The sequence below is a fragment of the Nyctereutes procyonoides genome, unplaced genomic scaffold (assembly GCF_905146905.1).
Source record: "Nyctereutes procyonoides isolate TBG_1078 unplaced genomic scaffold, NYPRO_anot_genome, whole genome shotgun sequence".
In the NCBI taxonomy this organism is placed as follows: domain Eukaryota; kingdom Metazoa; phylum Chordata; class Mammalia; order Carnivora; family Canidae; genus Nyctereutes; species Nyctereutes procyonoides.
Window position 1 is genome coordinate 8,555,804 of NW_026575126.1, and position 26,879 is coordinate 8,582,682.

The 26,879-nt window shown below is 39.3% G+C and overlaps 1 protein-coding gene and 1 long non-coding RNA gene across 6 annotated transcripts in view; one reads left to right on the forward strand and one right to left on the reverse strand.

Annotated features, from left to right (window-relative positions):
- Positions 1–2,930, forward strand: part of LOC129520059 (uncharacterized) — a 43,423-nt gene extending 40,493 nt beyond the window's left edge. Inside the window, exons 3-4 of the long non-coding RNA XR_008666470.1 lie at positions 274–409; positions 2,723–2,930. This is a non-coding gene — a long non-coding RNA (uncharacterized LOC129520059). The remainder of the gene's footprint in view (positions 1–273; positions 410–2,722) is intronic.
- Positions 1–22,518, reverse strand: part of USP33 (ubiquitin specific peptidase 33) — a 54,072-nt gene extending 31,554 nt beyond the window's left edge. For 2 of the 5 annotated variants that reach the window (XM_055340979.1, XM_055340978.1), the window contains exons 1-6: positions 22,370–22,391; positions 21,548–21,600; positions 3,847–3,978; positions 3,603–3,656; positions 3,111–3,173; positions 500–652 (exon numbers count right to left, since the gene is read on the reverse strand). In XM_055340979.1, the coding sequence (XP_055196954.1) occupies positions 500–652; positions 3,111–3,173; positions 3,603–3,656; positions 3,847–3,927 (351 nt within the window). In that variant the 5' untranslated portion in view covers positions 3,928–3,978; positions 21,548–21,600; positions 22,370–22,391. Of the gene's footprint in view, positions 1–499; positions 653–3,110; positions 3,174–3,602; positions 3,657–3,846; positions 3,979–21,547; positions 21,601–21,759; positions 21,780–22,369 lie in introns of those variants that run through there. The other 3 variants (XM_055340981.1, XM_055340980.1, XM_055340982.1) reach the window with 2 other exon arrangements.
- Positions 22,519–26,879: the final 4,361 nt, after the last annotated feature.

The following is a 26,879-nucleotide window of genomic DNA, read 5'->3' on the forward strand; positions in this document are numbered from 1 at the left end:
TCTCAAAATTAAATGATCAATTTTTGCAACCCCAGATATATTTTGGAACCAAAGATTAATGCTAAGCTTTAATATATCCTATTTGGTTTTTGATAAATTAGTACAATGTTCTTAGTAATAGAAATCCAAGTGGAGAGGGGAGAGAAATGAAGAAAAAGGGGCTGATTTAGTATCTGTGATACCCTATCAAAGAAGGCCCGCCACTTCTCCTAGAATTAGAAAGCTAAAGATATACTTTTTAAACCAGTTTTTTATGTTTTAAAAACACAACAGGTGCTTTTCCAGCTTCAGACAAGTGGGCTTCAATCTTACCACAACCTATCAATTTACAAAAGAACAATGGCCAGCCTCAGTGTTTCAACCAAGAAAAAAAGGATACATTACAGAAATTATTAAAAGTACAAATTAGGTACGTATGTTTTAAATTTCAACCAGACAGCAAATTCTGAAATCACTACCTGAAAATGTATCTTTTAATTAAATAAAGTTAGATTATTACCTGGACACTGTTTTCTTGTGTTTGGTGAAGTGGTCTTACATGAGGCAAAGGTGGCTGAGTTCCTAATTTCCTATCCAAAAATACTTCTTTGCTGCAAGCGTAACACCATACTCGGAGAGTAGTAAGGTTCACAGTTAGATAATGCTTTGTCTCCTATATAATTTCACAGGATGGGGAGAAGAGGAACCAAAATTAGATATAGTTGAAAACATTTTGAAAGATCATATACGGGGGCACCTAACTGGCTCAGTTGGAAGAGCACGGGACTCTTGATCTCAGGGTCATGAGTTCAACCCCCAAGTTGAGTGTAGAGATTATTTTTTAAAAAATAAATCAATTTTTTAAAATCACATAAGAGGGGTGCCTGGGTAGCTCAGTTGGTTAAGCTTCCAACTCTTGATTTCAGCTCAGGTCATGATTTCGGGGTCATGAGATCAAGCCCCAAATGGGGCTCTATGCTAAGTGGAATCTGCTTTTCTCCCTCTCTGTCTGCCCCTCCTCTCTCTCGAGTGCTAATAAATAAATAAATATTTTTTAAAACTCAAATAAGGGGGCGCCTGGGTAGCTCAGTGGGTTGGGTCATGATCTCAGGGTCATAAGACTGATGAGACCCGCATCGGGCTCCCTACTCAGCGAGGAGCCTGCTTCTTCCTCTTTCTGCCACTCCTCCTGCTTATGTTCTTCTCTGTTAAATAAATAAAATCTTTAAAAAATTTAAAAAAATAATGTAAGATAAGCCGCTGGCCTTTGAATAACAATATACTCAAAAGAGAAGAGTTAAAACTGGAACACTAAAAACACATTCTTCAGATAAACTGCTAAAATACAATGAATAGTAACAATATCTAAAACTAACCTAGAAATTATTCTATTGTCATTTTCTTACCACTGTTCAGCATGAAGAGAAACACAAGGTAAGACTCTACTTTGAAGTTAGCAAATAAATATAAGAAAATAATTGACAAAGGCACAGTAACTATTCTAGAAGATCAGAGTGGCAGAGCAATGAGCCCAATCAATCACATGAATCAAAGCAAAATACAGCTTAAGTAATAGTGAATGTATGATCTTGGATATGTAAAACTCCAACCTTTCTAAACTAGAGTTCTTTCAGATAATTTATGGCCTACAGAAAATTATTTTATTAACTATTTTCTCAATTCCCCTAAAAATGGTACATAGCATCGCCTTTTAGATGCACAAAAGACAAGTAAATTATGCACAATGATACCTGAGGGCCTTGGGGATATTCAGGCTTAATTAATTCTCTTGAGAAACCCTGACTAAGAACAACTGATGTTAGAGAAGTATCAATTGAAAAAGACAGTTCACTCAAGAAACTTAGTTTAGAATGGGAGTTCTAACTAATACTATAAAAGAACCATGCCAGAAGTACACACATGCGCCAAACAATGAAAGTGAAGTAGAAGGCGAAGTCCGGTTAAGAGAATGTGCAGAAGGTATTACGAGTTGAGACCTGAAGTTAGCCAGGCCCTATCATAAGCAGAGGCATCCACTCTTAACTTCAATCTTCACATCTCCTAAAATTCCAGCTATCATCTTCATAAATCAGGAGGCACGCTTTTTTTTTTTTTTTTTTAAGATTTATTTATTTATTCATGATCGACATAGAGAGCGAGAGAGAGGCAGAGACACAGGAGGAGGGAGAAGCAGGCTCCATGCCAGGAGCCTGACGTGGGACTCAATCCCGGGACTCCATCCCGGGACTCCAGGATCGCACCCCGGGCCAAAGGCAGGCACTAAACCGCTGAGCCACCCAGGGATCCCCATGGAGGCACACTTCTTATATCATTACTCTGTTAATTACAACCTCAATCTAATATTGATTTTAGCAATTCCCCTCCCGACCTTTTAGAAAGTATAAGCTAAGATTTAACTCCTCTTATATGAAAAAGGGCAAAATTTTTAATTAAAACTTGAATTAGGGGGGATCCCTGGGTGGCTCAGAGGTTTAGCTCCTGCCTTTGGTCCAGGGCGCGATCCTAGAGTCCCGGGATCGAGTCCCACGTCGGGCTCCCGGCATGGAGCCTGCTTCTCCCTCTTCCTGTGTCTCTGCCTCTCGCTTTCTCTCTCTCTCTCTCTCTCTCTCTCTCTCTCTCTCTCTCTGTCTCTGTCTATCATAAATAAATAAATCTTTTAAAAAAATAAATAAAAAATAAAACTTGAATTAATAATGTCGTATTTGCTTTCCCCTTCCTTCAGACTCTCTTTAAAAAATATACTGCATGAACGGACACCTGGGTGGCACAGCGGTTGAGCGTCTGCCTTTGGCTCAGGGCGTGATCCCAGGGTCCTGGGATGGAGTCCCACATCAGACTACCTGCAGGGAGCCTGCTTCTCCCTCTGCCTATGTCTCTGCCTCTCTCTCTCTGTCTCTCATGAATAAAAAAATAAAATCTTTAAAAATATATATATATTTATTGCATGAAAATTTTCTGTACACTGGGTGATATATGGAATTGTTGAATCACTATACTATACACCTGAAACTAATATAACACTGTATGTTAACTAACTGGAATTAAAAAAAAAACTCAAAAAGCAAGCAAGGAAATAAATACATAAATAGAAAAAAATTTCAATATCATACCTGAGAGTGTATAGTGCTGTGATCTACTTGTGACTCACCACAACCAACATATGAACATCTATTCTATAAAGAATTATACAAAAAGAAAAATAAGGCAAAGGCATTTATAACATGTGTAAATGTACAATAACATTGCAATTACAATTATAATTAAGTTCTAATCACACATTTTAACTTAATGACTGATTAACCATGGTCCGTTATCTTAACCAAAAGGTTAAAGCAGAAGAATAATGAGAATGTTTCAAAGCTATAAGTTATGTCACCTCTAATAAAAGGAAAGCATAAAATATTTTAAGAAACTAAAACTCTGCAAAAGCACTGCAAGTTAGAAATCAAAGTTTACAATTTAATTTTTGTTATCAGTAATGATCTTTTTCAAATATATTCATTTGTAAAATCCTTTAAGTGTAAAAAAAAAATCTTAGATTTACCCTTATTCAGGTATAAATTTTTATAATACTAAACTTTTGAAAAGAAACATATACATACTTCGAGGCATGCCCAAAGATTTGGTCCTCTGACTTTACAATCCTGACAAGTACCCTATGAAACAAAAATCACATATAAATAACATTATCATTATATTGACACAGCCAAACACATACAACTGACTAGTAATATTATATTAAAAAACTGGAGCTCATGAACAGACTATCATAGTAATTTATTTAAAAATACATATTTGGGAGAAAAATGAATAATTCTTTAAGGAAGGAAAAACTCTGTATCTTACATGAGATTTTTGTATTAAGTCTTCTTTCGTTATTTCACCAACTGAATCCAAATGTGGACAATGATTTCGAAAAGCTGACATTCTGTTTAAAATTTTTTCCTGTCTCCCAAGTATTTCCAAATGAGGTAGTACCTACAGGACAAATAACCAAAAAATGTTAATTAAAAAATGCTAACTTTTTAGGTGCCTGGGTGGCTCAGTTGGTTAACTGTCTGCCTTCAGCTCAGGTCATGATCTTGGGGTCCTGGGATTGAGTCCTGCAATAGGCTCCCCTCTGCCCCCCCACCACTTGTGTGCACGCTCTAATAAATAAAATCTTAAAAAATAAAATAAAATAAAGGCTAAAAGAAAAAGCATATGCATTTACAAGTCTATCTTAGTAGAATGTTATTCAAATATACCTAGATTACTTTAATAATTTAATATTCACATTGACAATTTCTCTACAAAATTAACATTTCATTAAAATTGACATCTAAGGGATCCCTGGGTGGCTCAACAGTTTAGCACCTGCCTTCGGCCCCGGGGCATGATCCTGGGGTCCTGGGATCGAGTCCCACGTCGGGCTCCCTGCATGGAGCCTGCTCCTCCCTCTGCCTATGTCTCTGCCTCTCTATCTGTGTCCCTCATGCATAAATAAATAAAACCTTTTAAAAAAATAAAATAAAATTGACACCTATAGGGGATCCCTGGGTGGCTCAGCAGTTTGGTGCCTGCCTTTGTCTCAGGGCATGATCCTGGAGTCCTGGGATCGAGTCCCGAGTCGGGCTCCCAGCATGGAGCCTGCTTCTCCCTCCTCCTGTGTCTCTGCCTCTCTCTCTCTCTCTCTCTCTCTGTGTGTGTCTATCATAAATAATAAATAAATAAATCTATAAAAAATAAATAAAATAAAATTGACATCTATATATCAACATAAATTTGTTTCCGTATTATTTGCTACTCTTTCCCCTTTCACGTTTTAGAATATAAATAAAACGAAAAATTTAAGTTATTCAATTTAGGTACTTTTATCTTTTTTTTTTCTTTTTCTTTTTTTTTTTACGATTAACCTATAGGCTGGAATAGCAATGAAAAGGAAAAAACAGTCAAATGGAAAAATTTCTTTTCACACTAGCAGCAGTCCCTAGTGATGATATATAAATGAAATGGTCTTGTATATTAATATCAAGATAGTCACAGATCAGAATTTCTCAACGTTGGCACCACGGACACTTTGAGGCCAGATTTTTGTTGTGAGGGTTTGTCCTGTGCATTGTAAGGTGATTAGTAACATTCTTGCTTCTACCCATTAGATGCCAGAACACCCTCACCATTCTGAACTTTAACAACTACAGTATAAAATTATGTCCTAAAAGGGACAAAATCATCCCAGGTTGAAAACCACATTATCACAAGATCCTTTCAACAATCCTGAGGCAGAGCACCATTTTTAGCTTCATTGCATATAAAGTTAAAAGAGGCAAGTCTGACTGACTTCCTATTATTAGCATTTGGCAGAATGAGGATTTCAATCTACCTATGGTAAGAGCAAGATTCTGAAGTCACACAGAATTAAGGATACCTATAAGAGCAGAATGGCCTAACTTATGGGACTATTTTAAGGATTAAATGAGGTAGTACATGTCAAGTGTGTACATGCACACATATAATACTACACATACACATGCACATAAAATTTTATTAGCACTCTGCAGCATCCAATAAATATGTATATATGTGTATATATATGTACTTAAATATATAATTATAAATGTTATATAAAAATTATACATAATATATATATAATTTTTTATATGACCAGTAAGGTTTCATACCTCTCTGCTCCCTGTGAGACCACAAGTTTAGGACTCAGGTAGTTTCCCATATCAATTACAATTTTCCTAATATTCTTCAGGACTTTCCTCAATTCCATTAAAATAAACAGAAGGTAAAGTGTTTTACAATCCCAATACACTTAACTTCCTCCAAAATATCACAATATTATAAATATAATTTATGAGAAAAAGAATGATAGGAATACTATCATGTCACTAAATTTTATTTATCTCCATTGCAAATCTTATGATAGCACTAACTGATATACAGCATTCAATGCATAGAAATCTTACAATAGGTTCAAGTAAAATGAGTGATTTCCAAGTAAAAATCTTAAGTTTAATTCAGTACTTCTAGATTTTCTTTGGATGTACATCCTTAATAACAAGATTTTCATGCCCTTAGTTTATCTTTGGGGTTTGAGAACACTATTTGGGGAAAAAAATTAAGAAACTCACTAAGAAAGAATAAACACTTATAAATGTGCTAAAATATTAACACATTAGTAAAAACATTAAATAAAAAGTTTCAGTGAATTCAAAGGAGTCCAATATTATCTTGCAACTTACAAAATCCAATGGAAATCACCCTGGGGATTAATAGTAAATAAATATTAATTCCTAAACATTACCTTATTAACATAATATTAGGGACACCTGGGTGGCACAGTGATAAGTGACCAACACTTGATTTCAGCTAAGGTCATGATCTCAGGGTTATAAGATTGAGCCCTGCTTTGGGCTCTGCACTCAAAAGGAAGTCGGCTTGAGATTCTTTCCCTCCATCCCTCCCTGTGCTTGTGTATGTACACATGTGCTCTCTCTCCCTCTAAAATAATAAATATATTGTTAAACATTACATTATTACATAAGATTAAACAGCCATGTTCCAGACTTTCAGATGCATGAAATTAAGCTTAAAGTAACTGTTACTATTTTCCATTTCTCATTTATGTGTTAGGAAGAGTCTAGCAATTTTTCCCACCTCTGACTTCCCTTTGTGCTTAAATATTTCTTCCCTCTCATCCAATTACCTCTACTGCCAGCCATGATGGAGAAACAGGAAGCAGATTTATCCTCTCATTTTATATAAATAAAAAGCCAGACAAAAAATATAAAACAATGGTTACCAGACATCGGACAATAGGCAATAACTACCTACCTTACTACCTAGAAAGAACTGTTAGGCCATAGTATACTTGGGAGAAAACCCAAACAGAGTCTAGCAGTCTCCTTGGGTTGAAGGTGTAGAACTGAACATGCAGAGAGGCTAGGGTGGCTATAATTCACAAGGCAGAGTAACAGAGAGGAAAGAATTAAACACAGGGCAGGGATCCCTGGGTGGCGCAGCGGTTTGGTGCCTGCCTTTGGCCCAGGGCGCGATCCTGGGGACCCGGGATCGAATCCCACATCAGGCTCCCGGTGCATGGAGCCTGCTTCTCCCTCTGCCTGTGTCTCTGCCTCTCTCTCTCTCTCTCTGTGTGACTATCATAAATAAATAAATTAAAAAAAAAAAAACACAGGGCAAATAAACTCATGACATTTGTAGAGCACTACCATTCGGTTTTCAGCCGAGTACTGATGAGCATGTGTATATGATTACCCTAAGAAAGGGAAAAAACTACTGGAAAGGAGTAGGTAAATAATCCTCACAGCCAACATAGGTCTGTGTTCCCATCAGCAAGAGTTTAAAGCCTTCGTAATACGGAGTGAATAAAGTACTCAGAGGGTATAGCCTCAGTAGTAGGAAGAAAAGTATTCCTAGAGTGAAAACTACTTTTGTTCTACGTTTAAAAAGCTCAAAACAAGTATTACAGAGCCAAACTATTCCCAAGGCACTTAACTGTGTCCCAGAACAAAGCTAAAGATATTTAATGGAAAAAAAAAAAAAAAAAGCACCAAAAAAGATCTTTTAAATGGCAATGCCTGGCATCCAATCCAAAATTACAAGACATATACAAAAAAGAAAAATCAGATCCACAGCAAGGGAAAAAAAGAGATCGAGAGATAACACAGTTGGCAAAATAAAGGAAATACATTTTGTTATTTATTATTTGTTTTAAGTGGGCTCCACACTGGGCCTGGAGCCCAACACAGGGCTTGAACTCACAACCCTGAGATCAAGACCTGAGCTGAGATCGGGAGTCAACACTCAACCGACTGAACCACTCAGACACTCCCAAACATATACATTTTATATAATTTTTTAAAAGACTTTATTCATTCATTTATTAGAGGCAGAGAGAGAAGCAGGCTCCTAGCAGGGAGCCCGATGTAGGACTCAATCCTGGGACCCCGGGATCATGCCCTGAGCCAAAGACACACACTCAACCTCCTGAGCCACCCAGGCATCCCAAGTATACACATTTTAAAGATAAACATGAGGGATCCCTGGGTGGCGCAGTGGTTTAGCGCCTGCCTTTGGCCCAGGGCGCGATCCTGGAGACCCAGGATCGAATCCCACGTCGGGCTCCCGGTGCATGGAGCCTGCTTCTCCCTCTGCCTGTGTCTTTGCCTCTCTGTGTGTGTGTGTGTGTGTGTGTGTGTGTGACTATCATAAATAAACTAAAAAAAATAAAAATAAAAATAAAAAAATAAAGATAAACATGAAAGAGGAAAGAGACCTAAATCAAGTTTGTAAATGTCTTAAAAAAAAAAACTGAGGTGAAAAATACAGTGTATGAGCTGAATAGCAGATTAGACAATTCTAAAGAATAATGAACTTAAAGATGTAGTAAAAGAAACTATCCAAATTGAAATACAAAAAAAAAAAAAGAGAGAGAGAAAATTAGAGTTATCACTTAGCTAGGTGAAAAGTCCAAATTTGATGAAAACTAAAATCCTACAAATCAAAGCAACACAATGAACTCAAAGCAAAAAAAAAAAAAAAGAAAAAGAAAAGAAAGAAAGAAAAAAGAAAGAAAGAAAGAGAAAGAAAAACATATGAACAAATTACACCATGGCACATGAAAAACAAGTTGCTTAATGGGGTCAGTGCAGGCCCCTCGTTTCCCTACCATGCTCTCCATAGGGCTGCCTTGCAGGTTAGGCATGGCTAAAACAAACAAACAAGTTGCTTAAAAACAGTAATAAAGAGAACATCTTAGCCAAGAAAGGTCAATAATGTATACTGAAAACAATGCAAGCCAGAAGAGAGTGGAGCAACAACTGTAGAGTATTGAAAGATCACTGTCAACCTAGAATTCCATACCTAGGAAAACAGCTTTCAAAACAAAGGCAAATTAAACGTCTCTTATAAAAACACTGAAAGAATTTATTACCAGCATACCTGTACTGTAAAATCTATATATATGCTTCAATACTTTTTTCAGGCTCATATAATCAAACATAGAAATAGAGATTTAGGGCAGCACTGGTGGCGCAGCAGTTTAGCGCCGCCTGCAGCCCAGGGCGTGATCCTGGAGACCCTGGATCAAGTCCGTCAGGCTCTCTGCATGGAGCCTGCTTCTCCCTCTGCATGTGTCTCTGCCTCTTATTCTCTCTCTGTGTTTCTATGAATAAATAAAATCTTAAAAAAAAAGAAATAGAGATTTATATGGCCTTTTTTTGCCCAACAATACAGATACCTCTCTCTCTCAACTTTTTCTTGCATACACATGTCATGATCATATACTGAATATTCAATTAGCTATTGATGAATATTCACTTTGTTTCCATATTCTGCCATTAAAAATATCCAAATAACCTTGGGATGCTTGGCTGACTCAGTCAGCAGAGGGTTTGACTCTTGATCCTGGCTGTGAGTTCGAGCCCTAACCTAGATGTAAAGATTACTTTTAAAAAAATAAATCTTTAAAAAAGAATCCATACAATCTTACTATGGGCCGGTATGTAAAAACAGATTTTGAGAGGCACCTGGGCAGTGGTTGAGCATCTGCCTTTGGCTCAGGTCATGATATCAGGGGCCTGGGCTTGAGTCCTGCATCTGGCTGGAGCCTGCTTTTCCCTCTGCCTCTCTCTGTGTGTCTCTCATGAATAAATAAATAAAATATTTAAAAAACAGATTTTGCAAGATCACAATCCAAAAATTATACAACTTACATTTCCACAGTCTAAGGAAATACACTATTTTCTGCACAGCAATACCATTTTCTCTATTAGCAATAAAAATCACTTTTTTTTTACTTTTACCATTTAATAGGCACATTGTTTTTTTTTTTAATCTTTACTTTTTAAAAAATTTTTATTTATTTATTCCTGAGAGAGAGAGAGAGACAGAGAGACAGAGAGAGAGAGGCAGAGACACAGGCAGAGGGAGAAGCAGGCTCCATGCAGGGAGCCAGTCATGGGACTCGATCCCAGGTCTCCAGGATCACGTCCTGGGCTGAAGGTGGTGCTAAATCGCTGCCCACGTTGTTATATTTCAATAGTACTTTAATTTGTATTACTTGACAACCAGTGAGTTTGTCTTTTCATTAGCTTTACAGCCTTCTAGATTTGCTCTTTTAACTGCTTTTTTACATCTTTTGTCTTTTTTTTTTTTTTTAACTACTAGAACCATAATCTCTCTTGTAAAATTAATCCTGTCTTCTGGATTCAATCAGAACTCCTATACAGCAAATATTTTTTCAAACTGTTTTATTAAATTTTTAATTTTGGTGAAATACACATAAATTTATCATCTTAGTCATTTCTAAGTATACAGCTCAGCAACATTATGTACATTCACATTGTTGTGCAACCAGTCTCCCGAATTCTTTTCATCTTGCAAAACTGAAACCCTACAGCCATTCAATAGGAGTTCTCTGTTCATCCTCCCACCAGCCAGCCCCTGGAAACCACCATTCTACTTTATCTCTATGAACCTGACTAGTCTGGGGGTCCAAAGAGGTTTGGACAGTGGAATTATAAAGTATGTCTTTGATGGCATTATTTCACTTAGCATATTATCCTAAAGATTCATCCATTTTGTAAGCATGTCAGAATTTCCTTCCTTTTCCAGGCTGAGTAACATTCAGTTGTGTGTATATATTTTGTTAATCCATCACTGGACACTTGGGTTGCTTCCATTTTTTGGCTATTGTGAATAATGCTGCCATGAACACAGCTGTACAACTATCTCTTCAAGTCCTTGTTTTTACTTATTTTGGGTATATATCCAAAAGTGAAATTGCTATATCAGGGGTGCCTGGCTGGCTCAGTTAGTAGAGCATGCAACTCGATTTTGGGGTTGTAAATTTGAGCCCCATGTTGGGTGCAGTTATTTAAATAAATAAATAAATGGGGGGGGGGGAATTGGTAGATCATATGGTGATCCTATTTTTAAGTTCCTGAGGAATCACCATGCTATTCTACACATACATATAACACCAGCCATAGTGGCTATACCATTTTACATTCCCAGTTGCATGCCCAAGGGTTCCAATTTCTCCACATCCACACCAACACTTACTTTTCTGGGGGTTTTTTCCCCCTGGTTTTTTGATAGTAGCTATCCTAATGGGTATGAGGTGATCTCACTGTGGTTTTGATTTGCATTCCTCTAGTGATTAGTAATTTTGAATATCTTTTCATGAATTCATTAGTCATTTATTTATATATCTTTTTTAGAGAAATGTCTATTCAATTGCTGTTTTTTAATTGGGTTGTTCACTTCTTTTTGTTCAGTTGTAGGAATCCTTTGCATGTTCTGGGTATTTACCCCCTTATCAGACATATGATTTGCAATATATTTATAACCATTCCATAGGTTGCCTTTTCACTCTCTTGACTGTGCCCTCTGATGCACAGCTTTTAATGTGAAATTGTCAAATTTATCTATTTACCTTTTTTGTCTGTACTTGTGGTGTCATATTCAAAGAATTACTGCCAAATCCAATGTCACAAACATTTTCTTCTAAGAGTTTTAGTTCTTATGCTTAGGCCTTTCACCCATTCAAGTCAATTTTTCTATGTGACATAAGCGTCCAACTGCATAGGTTTGCATGTGAGTATATAATTTGCCCAATTCCTTCGTTGAAAAGACTTTTTTCCCCTTTGAACAGTCTTGGCACTCTTGTCAAAAAACATCTGATCACATATACGAAGGTTATTTATGGGCTCTACATATTCAACTAGTTATGTCTGTCTTAATATAGTTACTGGCAACTTTCTCATGGTTTCCTTTATCATTAAAAGCTTTAATTTTAATAGAACCAAACATGTCTCTTATAATAGCTTCTGAGTTTCTAATCTTAAAATTCCCTCACCCTAGTCTATATAGCTAAAGCTGTAAAATAACCTTAAATATTTTTTTAAAACAAGGCTTTAATCCATCTGGGGTTTATTTTAAGACAAGAACCCAATTTTATTTTCTTTCAGACAGGGAGACAGTTGTATCAGCACCACTTACTACACAATCTACCCATTACCCACTGAACTGTAATACTATCTTTATTACACTTGCACATATTTCTGGATCCTCCATTTTGTTCCAATAAGCTCTTACGCCAATACCCTATTAATATATTTATTCATTTATATATTTTTAAAGATTTTATTTATTCATGAGAGACACAGAGAGGCAGAGACAGAGACAGAGGGAGAAGCAGGATCCGTGCAAGGAGCCCAATGTGGGACTCAATCCCAGAACTCCAGGATCAGGCCCTGAACTGAAGGCAGCCACTGAGCCACCCAGGCATCCCCCAATACCATATATAATCTGAATACACAGAATGTAGAATTTTGATAGCTCTAAGACATTCCTCCTTCACTATTCCTTTTCAGTTTCTCTGACTATTCCCTGAATATCCTGGAAAACATGATAGTTTTACCTCGTTCTCCAAAATTAAAACTAATTACTTAACTTTACTGTTTTAATGCATTTACCAGAATCTCTAAGGCAATCTTAAATATGTTTAAAAAAAGTGGTTTTAAGCATCCATATCTGGGTCCTAATGGGTTAGCCACTTAGGATATTGCTAGAATTTACTCCTATTCTTAATTTACTTTGATTTTTTAAATTAGAATTTTTTTTTTTAAAGCTCTAAGCCCAACATAGGACTTGAGCCCACAACCTTGAGATCAAAGAGTCATATGCTCGGGATCCCTGGATGGCTCAGTATCTAGATCCTTTTTTTTTTTTTAAGATTTTATTTATTTATTCATGAGAGAAACAGAGAGGGAGAGAGAAGCAGAGACACAGGCAGAGGGAGAAGCAGGCTCCATGCAGGGAGCCCAATGTGGGACTTGACCCCGGGACTCCAGGATCACGTCCTGGGCCGAAGTCAGGCGCTGAACCGCTGAGCCACCCAGGGATCCCCTATATCTAGATTCTATTGGCTAATATTGCATTTAGAAATTTTGCAAGTGAAATTAACTTTTGGATAACGTTTTTATCAGGGATAAAAGTACATGTGCTTCAGCAAAGGAAACAACCAACAAAACTATAAGACAATCTACAGAATGGGAGAAGATATTCACAAATAACCTATCAGATAAAGGGCTAGTATCCAAGATTTATTAAGAACTTATAAACTCAGGATGCCTGGGTGGCTCAGCAATTGAGCATCTGCCTTTGGCTCAGGGCATGATCCTGGATTCCCAGCATTGAGTCCCACATCAGGCTCCTTGCATGGAGCCTGCTTCCTCTCCCTCTGCCTGTGTCTCTGCCTCTCTTTCTGTGTCTCTCATGAATAAATAAATAAAAATCTTAAAAAAAAAAAGAACTTATCAAACTCAACACCCAAGAAACAAACAATCCAGTCATGAAATGGGCAGAAGACATGAACAAACATTTCTCCGAAGAAGACATACACATGGCCAACAAGCATATGAGAAAATGATGCTCCACATCACTTGCCATCAGGGAAATACAAATCAAAACCACAATGAGCTACCACCTCACACCAGTGAGAATGGCTAAAATTAACAAGACAGGAAACAACAAATGTTGGAGAGGATGTGGAGAAAGGGGAACCCTCTTGCACTGTTGGTAGGAATGCAAACTGGTACAGCCACTCCGGAAAACAGTGTGGAGGGTCCTCAAGAAGTTAAAAATAGAGCCACCCTATGACCCAGCAATTGCACTACTGGGTATTTACCCCAAAGATATAGATGTAGTAAAATGACAGGACACCTGAACCCCAATGCCCATAGCAGCAACATCCACAATAGCCAAACCACAGAAGAAGCCACAGATGAATGGATAAAAGAAGACATGGTGCATGTGTGTATATATATATACATAATAGAATATTTCTTGGATGAATATCTATCATTCGCTTCGACATGGATGGAACTGGAGGGTATTATGCTGAGTGAAATAAGTCAATCAGAGAAAGATAATCATCATATGGTTTCACTCATATGTGGAATATAAGAAATAGTGAAAGGGATTATAAGGGAAAGGAGGGGAACTGAGTGGGGAAAAATTAGAGAGGAAGACAAACCATGAGAGACTCCGGACTCTGGGAAACAAAGGGTAGTAGAAGGGGAAGAGAGTGGGGGGATGGGGTGACTGGGTGATGGGCACTAAGGAGGGCACTTGACGGAATGAACACTGGGTGTTGTATGTTGGCAAACTGAATTTAAATTTAAAAAAATTTTAGGGCAGCCCTGGTGGCGCAGCGGTTTAGCGCCACCTGCAGCCTGGGGCATGGCCCTGGAGACCCGGGATCGAGTCCCACATCAGGCTCCCTGCATGGAGCCTGCTTCTCCCTCTGCCTATGTCTCTGTCTCTGTCTCTCTCTCTCTCTCTCTCTCCCTCTCCGTGTGTGTCTCACATTAATAAATAAATAAAACCTAAAAAAAATTTTTTTTTTAATTTTAAAGTACATGTGCTTCACAGAATCCATTCAGTAACTCTGCATCTTCTATACCATAGAAAATGTTTTATTATTATCATTATTATTATTGCATGCTCTTTATAAATTAAATGAAACTCAGCTATGAAACGATCTGCTATGCTGCCTCTTTGCAGGACATATCTTCAATCATCTTTTGACCCTTTAGTGGGAATGGGACAATTAAAGTTTTTCACTTCTTAGATCAAATTTACTAATTTATATTTTCTATTAAATCATGCATGCGGGATCCCTGGGTGGCGCAGCGGTTTGGCGCCCGCCTTAGGCCCAGGGCGCGATCCTGGAGACCCGGGATCGAATCCCACATCGGGCTCCCGGTGCATGGAGCCTGCTTCTCCCTCTGCCTGTGTCTCTGCCTCTCTCTTTCTCTCTGTGTGACTATCATGAATAAATAAATTTAAATAAATAAATAAATAAATAAATAAATAAATAAATAAATAAATAAATAAAGCATGCCCCGTCAATTTTCAATTTTGCATCACAGCATGCATATAGTAATCTCGAGAAAATTTGCATAACATTCCATTATCTCTCCTATATTTTTTCCTTTTTCATTCCTAATCTTGTGCATCTCTACTTTTTTTTCTTAATTTTTTCTTTAATTTTTTTCTTCTATAACAGCTTTATCTAGTTCATTGGTCTTTGCAAAGAACCAGTTCAGCAATTTATCATTTCTACTATTTTTGTTCAATTCCATTAATTACAGTTTTATCTTTAATTTCCATGTCCTACTTGGTTTGAGTTTTATTTTCTTAATCCTTAAATATGAGTACTAACTTCTCTTTCTTTTTTATTTAATAAAAATATTTAATTAGTATGCATTTTCCTCTAAATACCAATGTTTGCCAATTAAATGGTAATATTCTCATTGCTTTCTAGATAGTCTTAATCTCACTTTTGATTTTACAATATTTTATGTTCATCATTAGAAGAATGAATACATAAAAGGTACATTCATGCTGAATGCTACGTAACAGTTTAACCAATTGAAACAGAAGGATAAGTTTATCAACAGGGATAGATCTAAAGTACATAATGTTGGATTGGGGAAAAAGGAAGAAACAGAATGATACATACTGTACGAAACCACCAAAGTAAAAATTTTAAACCTGCATTACAGCACACTATACCTGGATGTAGACATCCTATAAAAATATATAGTTATTGAAGGTTATGTGTTCTTTTGCTCAGAGCGAACAAATGGGGACTGGGGAAGAATAAGTACTCTTCATTCTGGTATCCGGTATTAATTTTTTGGTAACTAAACAATTAGTGAGAACTAGTGCACGTAAACAGAAGCTAATAATTTCTACCAAGACAATGTAGTATTCCTTACAATTAAACATAACACTGCCAAAATAGAAGGCCCTTAATATTCTAGTTATCTAGTTTTATTTAATTCACTGTGGTAAGAAAATCATTCTTTTATTCCTTCTTTTGATAATGATTTACTGAGAGTAAGATATTTAGATACAAGACGGTAAGACAAAAGGCATTCTAAGCTACTTCAATCTCTTTTCCAGTGTATACCCCAGAAAAAGAAGGACTGCATGCTTTCACTCTGGTCTGACAGTTTGTCCAGGGAAGACAGTCACTAGGCATTAGAAAAGATAGACAACATGAAGAGGTAACATAAATGTATATGAAAATGCCATTTGTTCAGATATAGATGTAGATCCCACAAAACTCTGAGATTCCTCTAGAAGCTTGTGATTCACAGGATGGAAATCTCTAAGGAGCACAAGAAAATCCAAATTCTGCATGGAAATTCAGGCTTTCAACAACTGACCTCAATTTATCCTTACCTTTGCGATCTTATATCTTTTCCTCTATATACCCTAACAAGACATTTTGAAATTTTCTGAGTCTTTTTTTTTTTAAGATTTTATTACAGAGAGAGAGGGAGAGCACAGAAGCAGAGTGAGAGGGAGAAGCAGACTCCCCACTGACCAGAGAACCTGTCGCAGAGCTCGACTTCAGGACCCCGAGATCATAACCTGAGCTGAAGGCAGATGCTTAACTGACTGAGCCACCCAGGAGCCCCAAATTTTCTGATAGCAATAACCTTCTGGCAATAACCCCAAATGAAAAATATTCCTGGTTGAATTCATGCTCTATGATGTACAGCTCAATTGTCCATCTGCGGATTCAAAATGGTTTCTGAAGAAACTTTTAACCAGGGGGAAAGAAGGAATACTTTTATGTTTCATACCCAAAATTCTAGCCTCACCATCCAAATAACAGAAGAGCACATATACAAATTTTTGGAAAAGCATAGGATCCGTGTTATTAATATTTGTTACACATCACAATATAGTGACCTAATAAGAACCTTTTAATATTGGGAAACTGTCTGCATTAACATTGTCTAGTCTATTTCAAAAGGTAAAGCTATTTATAAAGAGTCAGATTCAAGCAACTATGAGGGAAAAAAATCTATGTCAGGGAAACTGGTAAATAATTTAACAGTTATAGAGAAGACTGATATGAATACAGAAAGTCTTTTCTAGCAGGTGGCAGAACTGTTCGTATTTTTAACAAAAATCTGGATAAAGGCACAGAAGGCAGGCTTGTGAAATCTAGTTATAAAATTATAAAAAGTTAAGTTTTTTAGGGGTGCCTGGCTGGTTCAGTCAGTAGAATGTGCGACTCTTGACTTCAGGGTTTGAGACCCACATTGGGCAGTTTACTTAAAAAAAAAAAAAAAAAAAGATAAAACCTAAAAAATAAATAAAAAATTTTATATGTAACTTGTACATATGTTTTTTACAGGTGACAGAGTAAAGTGTTTGCTGTATAGAAGTGTTGAATCACTACATTAATATACCCAAAACTACTATACCATTGTATGTTAACTATACTGAAATTAAAATTTAAAACTTAATAAAAATAAACTGAAAATAATAGTCTTTAAAGAAAAAACAAACTATTCAGAAAAATGAGCTAAAATTGACAAAGATGGTCATGGTCATGCCATATTCTATATGAGGGTTCAAAGAACCTACTGTCTAACATGACACTAAAAAAGAGGGTTTCAAGTATTTAGAATCTAGACTCTAGGAGATGCATGCAACAACAGTGCAATTCTTACTCAATTCTTACTCAATTTATCAATACGTTTCAGAATAAAAAGAGTAATTGGTTTTATCATGTTCATAAGCTAGATTACACCTGGAATATTTTACTTACGAAGAGTACTAAAAGCTACAGAGTAAGAATACTTTCCATAGAAATCCTTAGAAATACATACTTTGAAAACTATAAGACAACACTGTGGCTAAGAGTAGTTTCTGGATGGCACCTGGGTGACTCAGTTGGTTAAGTGTCTGCTTTCAGCTCAGGTCATGATCCCAGAGTTCCAGGGTCAGGCCTCGCATAAGGCTCCCTGCTAAATGGGAAGTCTGCTTCTCCCTCTGGTCCTTAACCCCACTCGTGCTCGTGCTCATGCTCTTTCTCTCTCTCGCTTGCTCTTTCATATAAGTAAATAAAATCTTAAAAAAAAAAAAAAGGATAGTTTCTGGAGCAAGGTTACTTGGGTTCAAATACAAGTTCCATTATGTCCTAGGTTTGTGAACAAGGTTATTTCTCTGTGCCTCAATTCTGTCATCAATAAAACTCAGATAAATAACCATAAATATGTACCTCATGGAGTTCTGGTGTATATATAAAGTACATATAAAGTGCTGGGGCCCCCGGGTGGTGCAGTCAGTTAAGCACCTGACTCTTGGTTTCGTCTCAGATCATAATCTCATAGGTCATAAGATCTAGCCACCTTGGGCTCTGCACTCAGCAGGAAATCTGCTTGAAGATTCTCTCCCTCTTCCCCTCCTCTCCACACATGGTTGTGCACACACTCTTTCAAATCCATCTTTTTTAAAAAAATACATATAAAGTGCTTTGAACAGAGTGAGATAGTAAACAATACATAAATACTAACTACTATGGAAACAATTCAAAGTATGAATGTTTAGAAGACAAAGGTTGAGGACTTGATATATGTGTTCCCAATTATTTGGACATAAAGATCCTTTCTTTTATATATGACAGTTCCTTTCTTTTTTTATGTAATGGAGAAAGAAATACCAAACCCAACCAATGATGAAGATTTTCAATGATTTTTCAATGATTTGAGCTATTAGAGATCCAGAAGCAGGTGGAAAAACTCAACTTCCCTTCATTTGATAGGACAATTCTGAGGCAGTTCTACAAAAATCTCCACAGGATTAAACCGCCCCCAACCAGATGTCCATCCGTTGGCTTTTTTTCCCTTCCTTAATTCTTTACCCACTCCCTTACTGCTGCTTTCAGAATCTCATCTGCACCCATGTCTTTTTGGGGTTTCTTTTTAATTTATGTAAGCTCTACTGCCCAACCTGGGGCTCAAATTTATGACTCCAAGATCAAGATTCACATGTTCTACCCACTGAGCCAGCCAGGCACCCCTGCACCCATGTTTTTATCTCGAGGCCTGCTTTCAAGATAGCACTTCTGAGAAACCACAAGGAGCACAAAAGTAGTGCTATCGACGTCTAGCTTAACCTAAAGCTGCCCAAGGAATCTCCTGGTCTGTCTTCTCCCAATTACAGCTCATTCTTCATTCACGTGGAATGCATACCTCTTCAGATCAAACACCTTTTTTTTTTTTTGATCAAACACCTTTTTTTTTTTTTGATCAAACACCTTTAAAGTGTTCAAACGTCTTTTTCCTCTCCTATATTCACTTACATAACCCAGGCTTACTATCAGCCAAATTGTTCTGAACGATCCTTTTTTAATTATAACTTGTACCTTTCCAGGAACCCAACTATCTTTTTATTTTAGAAATGTCCTACAATAGCCCCATGTTGAAAACCTTCCAAACCTCACTCATTTCAAACACCATCTCTACCATGACACAATCACAAGTAATGTCTCCCTTATCTAAATTCCTGATTATAATACTCATAAGGCACTTACAGTAGTGAAAAAAAAAACTATTCTACTTAACTAGAAGTTTGACTGTAAGTTCTTTGAAAGCAGAAACCATGTTTCATTCTTTTTATTTTCCAATGTGTTTTCCCTGGTAAACTCACAGATATTTACTTACTTAGCCTTCTAAAACAACTTTATTTTGATACATGCACAATTTTTAAAATATGAGTTCTCGAGTAGCACATACAACTCAATCTCAGAGCCATGAGTTCAAGCCCCCTGATGGGCACAGAGCTCACTTTAAAAATATAATAATAAAGTTCTCTTAACATATATACTATACCGGCAGCCTGGGTAGCTCAGCGGTTTAGTTTAGAGCCACCTTCAGCCCAGGGCATGATCCTGGAGACCCGGGATCAAGTCCCACGTCGGGCTCCCTGCATGGAGCCTGCTTCTCCCCATGCCTGTGTCTCTGCCTCTCTCTGTATGTCTCTCATGAATAAATAAAATCTTTAAAAATATACATATATATATATATACACTATACATATATATGCATTATTCAAAATTCATTCTTTTTTATAGATGACTATTCTGCTGTATTTATCTTGGACTCTTTGGCGCGGTCTTATTTATCAAAATGCTCTTGCCATCACAGGCAGACGTGAAAAAAAAAAGTGTAAAAAACTATACTAAAGAAGGAGCTGTTACTGGGGCACCAGGCTGGCCCAGTTGGAGTGTGCTGGGTCAGTCTTGATCTGGGGGTTGAGTTCAAGCCCCACGTTGGGTGTACAGATTATTTAAATAATTAAAACTTAAAAAAAAAGCAGTTACTCCTTTCTTTTTAAAAGACTTTTTTTGTTGTTTTTTAAAGATTCTATTTATTTATTCATGAGAGACAGAGAGAGAGAGAGAGAGGCAGAGGCACAGGCAGAGGGAGAAGCAGGCTCCATGTAGGGAGCCTGACATTGGACCCGATCCCTGGACTCCAGGATCATGCCCTGGGCTGAAGGTGGCGCTAAACCGCTGAGCCACCCAGGCTGCCCTTAAAAGATGTTTATATTTCACATTTCTCACCAAAAATCTTTCACCATTTATGTACTTCATTTTCTAGCAGAGTCCACAGTTTATCATATTTTATAATTCACAGCGCCCTAATATCTATCCAAATTCTAATTTTTATCAAAGGTTATTTCAGTAAGATTATTTCAGGCTTTAAGGAAATTCTGATCCTTACACAATCTTCAAATGCTTCTCTCATGGGAAAAGACTTCACTTCTTGGCATTCCTAACTTAGAGACCTGACATGAGGTTCAACTAAGATTGCACATGTAAAAGGTCACTGAAAATTCTAACAGCAATACACAAAAATTAAAAATTATCTCCTTAACTCAGAATTTCAAATATTTAAAATGAACTTACTGCAATGTAATGCCATTAAACTACATTGTTATTTGGTTATTGGTAGTTCATGAAAGACAAAAAAGTGAAAGTTGGCAATAAATGAGATCAAAAATAAGATGCAATTTTAAGTAGACTAAACCCTCTTGCATTCAGCAGGTCAAATATTTTATTCCTGGAATATTTTTTGTATGGTCTTTTTCTTCCAACCCCGCCAAAGTAAATGAAACAACACAAACCCACCAGCCTAATGTAACTATCACCCTCTTTTAAAATTAGCATTGTTTGTCAATAAGATTCCTACTGTTCCCCTTATTTATATTAGCAGCATGAATTCATTAACAACAGTTGTATTAGGTTCAAGTCAGAAAGCATATTATCTAATTTGGTCAGACCTTCCCAAATAATAAAATAGCCTCAACTAGAAATGGATCAAAGACAGGCTCGTTATTTTTTTAAACAGGTTTTTTCCTTAAAGAAAAAAATAATCTAATTAAACCTTAAAAATTACATAATTCTACACATCTATTAAGCAAATTGAGTCTAGAGATCCTTGTGGTAAAATCCATCCTCAATTTAGAGCCTATGCATGCTCCTGCTAGGATTTTACCCTCTGGCCCAATTTTCCAGGCCTAACACCAATTACATGAAAACGTAAACCCTAAAAATGTTTACGTTGAGTGCAAAACACCTAACAGATTCCCAAATGATAGCTCAACATGCACCCTGTGAACGTTTAAATGAAGAACATCTTGTACCCGGTAAGTATACCTGAGTAAAGGTCTGGGAAACCACACACTATGGAAATCCGACTCGAACAAAAGCTGCAAAAAGGACAGCCGGGCTGGTACGGGGTAACCTCTCCAGCAGTACGGACCCCACACAGGCCGAAGAAATATCCCCGGGACGACGACACCCTAGGATTTCCCCGTTAGTAACAATGAATAACGGGGCTTTGGGGCTGCACGAAGAGGTTCCATCACCTCAACTGCGCTGCAGGGCGAAGCCAGGAGCCAGGAGCCAGGAGCCAGGAGCCAGGAGCCAGGAGCCGGCGCGCCGCGGGGCTTCCAAGCGCTGCGCCCACCGCGGGGGGCTGGCAACCCCGAGGGGACTCGGGGAGGGGGGAGGGGGAGAGGAGGGGAGGAGGGGAGGAGGGGGGAGGGGAGGGGAAAGGGGGAGAGAGCACTCGGGGGAGAGGGGCAGGGGGGAGGGCGGAGGGGGAGAGGAGGGCAGGGTGGCTGGCAGCCCGGAGGGGGCTCGGGGGAGGGGGGAAGGGGAGAGGGGCGGGGGGCTGGCATCCCGGAGGGGACCCCGCGCGTCTCAGCGATCCGCCCCACCCCCTGGCCTGGGGCTTCCCAGGGAGCGCCCCCGGGGCCCCTGCCTCAAGCCCCCGACTGGCTCGCGCCCTCGGGATCCGCGCCGGGGCGGCCAGCGGGTGGTCCCCGTAAGGCGGGGCGCAGACCTAGGCCTCGGCTCGCCCGCGCGCCCCCCGCCCCCAGACCAGCGTGCCCGCGGGAACCGAGCCCGGCCCCGCGCCCCGCGCCCGCGCCCCCGCCCCCCGCCCCGCGCCCCGCCCCGCGGCGCCGCGCTCACCTCCACGGCCCGCCGGGGGCCCGCGGCCGCCCCGCCGCCCAGCGCTCTCTCCCTCCCCGGGGCTCCGAGAGGGCGGGCGCCGCGTCCGGAGGGCCGGGAAGCCGCTCCGCAGCGCTGCCCGCGGGGTCCCCGCCTCCCGCCCCGGCCACTTCCCGCAGCGGCTGCAGCTCCTTCCGGTGTCTCGGCGGAGCCGCGGGCGGGCGGGCGGGGAGGGGGCGGGGCCGCGGGCGGGCGGGGGCGGGGCCGCGGGCGGGCGGGGGCGGGGCCGCGGGCGGGCGGGGGCGGGGCCGCGGGCGGGCGGGGGCGGGGCCGCCGCGGCCCCAGGTGCGCAGACCCCGGCCTGCCCTCGGCGCCGCGACTTAGAGACCCGCTCCCGCGCCCGCGCCCGGCGCTTGCGCAGCGCTTTTAGGCGTGAGGCTCGCGTCGTTTCTACCCGAGTTCCGCCCCTCTTGTACATTCACACCCCACGACCTCTAGCAGGTCTTGTCTCAGCGCATCGGAGAACTTGCATTCCGGCTGGCCCCTGAAGGGCCTCACGTTTCTAACCTTATATGCAAGGAAATAATAGACCATTTAATTTACTCCTCTCTCTTTGTTCTCCCAACTTCTTAGGGCTTAGAGTCTCTCTGAAAGTAATTGCGTTTCCTTTTCCACATCTGCAACGGAGAAATTCATCTCTCCCGTTTTCCCCTAGGCCAAAATCAAGAGCAAATGAAATATTTATTGAAACCTTAGTATCTGCTTAGTGCCTAGAGCACTAAGAGACCGGCCTTCTCTAATGTTATGCAACTTAAAATTCGTTCAGATAATTGCTACGCAAACAATAAAAAAAAGCAATTCAGTTAATGAAAATTATTGTTAAAATGGCCAGTTTCAATCTATCTGATTATCTCTAACTTTGCAGTCTCCAAAATGGGAGCAGGTAGCCAAGGACTATGCAAGGTGCTCAATCTCCATCAGAACCAAGTAGAATATATGGGAGCTTCTACTTCTATTTTTATAATAAAAGTGTGGGGGGGGAATGAACCTTTGCTAGCTGTATAGAGATTAACACCAATACCTCGTTTGTATCACAAATGGTCACCTACCGGGGTTCACCAAGAGAGAATGGAAGTTACAATTTGGAGGATGCCCATGGCACTATCACTCCTCCCTTTGTTTTTCCCAGCATATTTCAATATTGCAGCTTACATACTACAGGATGTCAGCAATGTGGTTAATTTTAATTTTAAAAAATCAAATATCTAAATGTTTTAAATATTACCTCTTTGTTAAAAAATAAGAGTGATCGTGAAAAACATTTGCTCTCAGATGTCTTGTTCTCTGATACCGGAGGTAAAGGAGAGTTGCATAGATCTATTTGAAAAAAGACAGTGTTTTCAATTTTCTAACAGTGTTGTGGTAGCAAGAGGTTCTCATCAATATGCTACTTGCAACAAATTTTTAAAGTGTACATTTGATATTTAATCAAAGTAAAAATGGTAGGGAGAAAAAATGAAAAAAAAAGGAAGAGGAAAAGAAATAGGGATAGGAAGACAATTGAATAGTCGCATCAAAACAATTACCGTCTTGGGACGCCTGGGTGGCTCAAGAGTTGAGCATCTGCCTTTGGCTCAGGGCGTGATCCTGGAGTCCGGGGATTGAGTTCTGCATCGGCTCCCTGCGTGGAGCCTGCTACTCCCTCTGCCTGTGTCTCTGCTTCTCTCTGTGTGTGTGTCTCTCATGAATAAATAAATAAAATCTTAAAAACACACACACACACACAATTGCCTTCTTATTTTTGCGATTAAGTAATGGCGAGTGAAAATGGCACAAAACATACATTTGATGTTCATATACCTGGGACTGAATAAGCTTTTGCAAATGCTATTTCTCTAATCAGATATACTTACACTAGATATTCCAAACTTCTTCATTCATCTGGCTAACTCTATCCCCGAAATTCCTTGCTTAAAGATTTTATTAATTTATTTTTTTAGAGAAAGCAATAAAAATAGAGGTGTGAGCAGAGAGAGGGAGAGAGAGAGAATCTCAAGCAGATTCTGGTCTGAACACAGAGCCCAACATGGGGCCAGGTCTCACAACCCCAAGATCACATCCTAAGCCAAAATCAAGGAGTCAGAGGCTTAACTGACTGAGCTAAGCTACCCAGGCCCCCTTGGATATTCCTTGTTTAAAGCAGCACTCTTTACCCTGTTATTCCTCATTTCAGCATCCTTTGTTTCCTTCAGAGAATTTATTATAAATTTTAATTATGTTAAGATTTTTATGTATATTTAATTTTTTGCCTATATCTTCAGAACTGTAAACCTCAGGGAGAGCAGCGAGGATTTCAATCTTGCTCATAATATTCTCATAGTCCAGGGGACACCTGGGTGGCTCAGTGTTTTAGCGTCTGCCTTCGCCTCAGGTCATGATCCTGGGGTCCTAGGATCAAGTCCCACATCGGGCTCCCCGCAGGGAGCCTGCTTCTCTCCCTGCCTATGTCTCTGCCTCTCTCCGTGCCTCTCATGAATAAGTAAATAAAATCTTTAAAATGTTAAAAAAAATAATTATTCTCATAGTCCAGCATTGAAAGACTCAAATATTTATCGATTCTCAACTGGGGGTGGAGGGTATTTGGTCCCATGGTGAATAGTGGATATGTGGCAGTATTCCTGAAGAAGATGGGAGGAAGAGAAATTAGCTACATTCCTTTGCATTGAGATGACAGGAAAGTCCAAAACATCATTAGTGACACGACTGAGAAATCCCAATTTAAACAGTCCTTATAATATGTTTTTGGTTATAAGTAATAGAAACCCAATTAAACTGTTGATCCTAATGTGATGAACAAGATGGATTTGGTGGGGGACAGGCAGATACTGATTTTATTGTTTCTCATCATTGTCTCTGAAAAATCTCTGAAGATCCAACCCTCTCTGTTCCTAAGACAAAACCTTAGGCAAAGCCTTTTGCTTTTCCAGTGATTCCCAGGTAATTAAAAAGTCCTCCAGTCATGTTCTAGTAAGAAACAAATGATCTTTTTCCCCTGGCATTAAAAAGTTCTGTCCAGTGCAATGTCAAAAATTCCAGAACCATACAAGCAAAAAATTATCTGCCATTCCCTCCCCATTCTTCCCCCAACTGGCTTTTCATTTTGGTCCCCTCCTGGGTTGAAAAAGACAGGTACAGAAAGATTCTTTCCTAACTAAAACAGCTTTAGCCTGGTGTCATTGCTCTCTGGGTACAGCAGAGGTCTGAGGCTGGTCTTTCTCTTCTGGAATTATCACTTATCTACAATCTCTTGGCTCAGTGGTGTACCTTCTGGTGTACCTTATCACATATACCTCAGTGCTCTAGTTTCCAGGGATCCATCCAAAGGTTAGAATCATCCCTCTCATGCAGGCAGTCCTATTGGACAACATCTTTCAAGATGATCCAATCCAGTTCTCTTACATGGATCCTTCACTTGGTCCACAAAAAAGCACATGTATATCTTGCACAGAAGTGTGGGCCATTCCCATCAGCCTGTGTTCATCTTCTTGGAGGCAGTCTTAGCCAATTGACTTACGACTTTTCAAATGAAAATCAGTTACCAAGTCTTGCCTGTCTAATATGCCAAAGGACACATCTTTCCAAAATGGTCCTCTTGGGCAGCCCTGGTGGGTCAGTGGTTTAGCACCGCCTTTGGCCCAGGGCATGATCCTGGAGACCTAGGATCGAGTCCCGCATCAGGCTGCCTCCACAGAGCCTGCCTCTCCCTCTTCCTGTGTCTCTGCCTCTGTGTGTGTGTGTGTGTGTGTGTGTGTGTGTGTTTCATGAATAAAGAAATAAAAGCTTTTTAAAAAATGATCCTCTTAAAGCCCTTCAGACCTAGCTTGAGATGAGAGGGAAGCATCTACCCCTCTACTCCCAGTATAGTACCTTGAATAGGATGGGAAGATATTTGACGTTGACTTTTGAGGCCTCTGCCAAGAAAATCAAGTTTTGTCTATTCACAAATAGGGTAAGGGTTCAAGTTACTCTAGCCCAGGGATTCTCAAAGACAACAGTGACATCTTGGACTGAATAATTATTTGTTGTGGGGTATGGTTCTGGTGCATTGTATGAGGTCTAGCAGCATCTATAGTATCCACTAGATGCCAATAGCACCTCCTCCCATTGGTGACAAAATCACCCCCACTTGGGAATTACTGCTTTAATTTAGGTTGGTGCTTCTTAAACTTTTTTCAGATAATCAAATCAGATCATTCAGAAAATTAGGTCAGTAGACAGGAATGCTCACAATTAGAGGCTTCCAGCAGGGATTACTATGTGGGCATATCTGTAAACCACTTGAAGCACATCAGTGAGCTGGGGTATACCATTTGAGATGCTCTTAGGCAAAATAAAGGGTTTATTGGCTCTTTAAATCCAAGGAAGGCTAAGTTGAACTGGGAACTCAAATATTACTGGGATTCCCCATGATCTCTTCATTAGTCATTTCTTGAATTTGCCATCTTATAGTTTTCTCCAAGAACAGAATTCC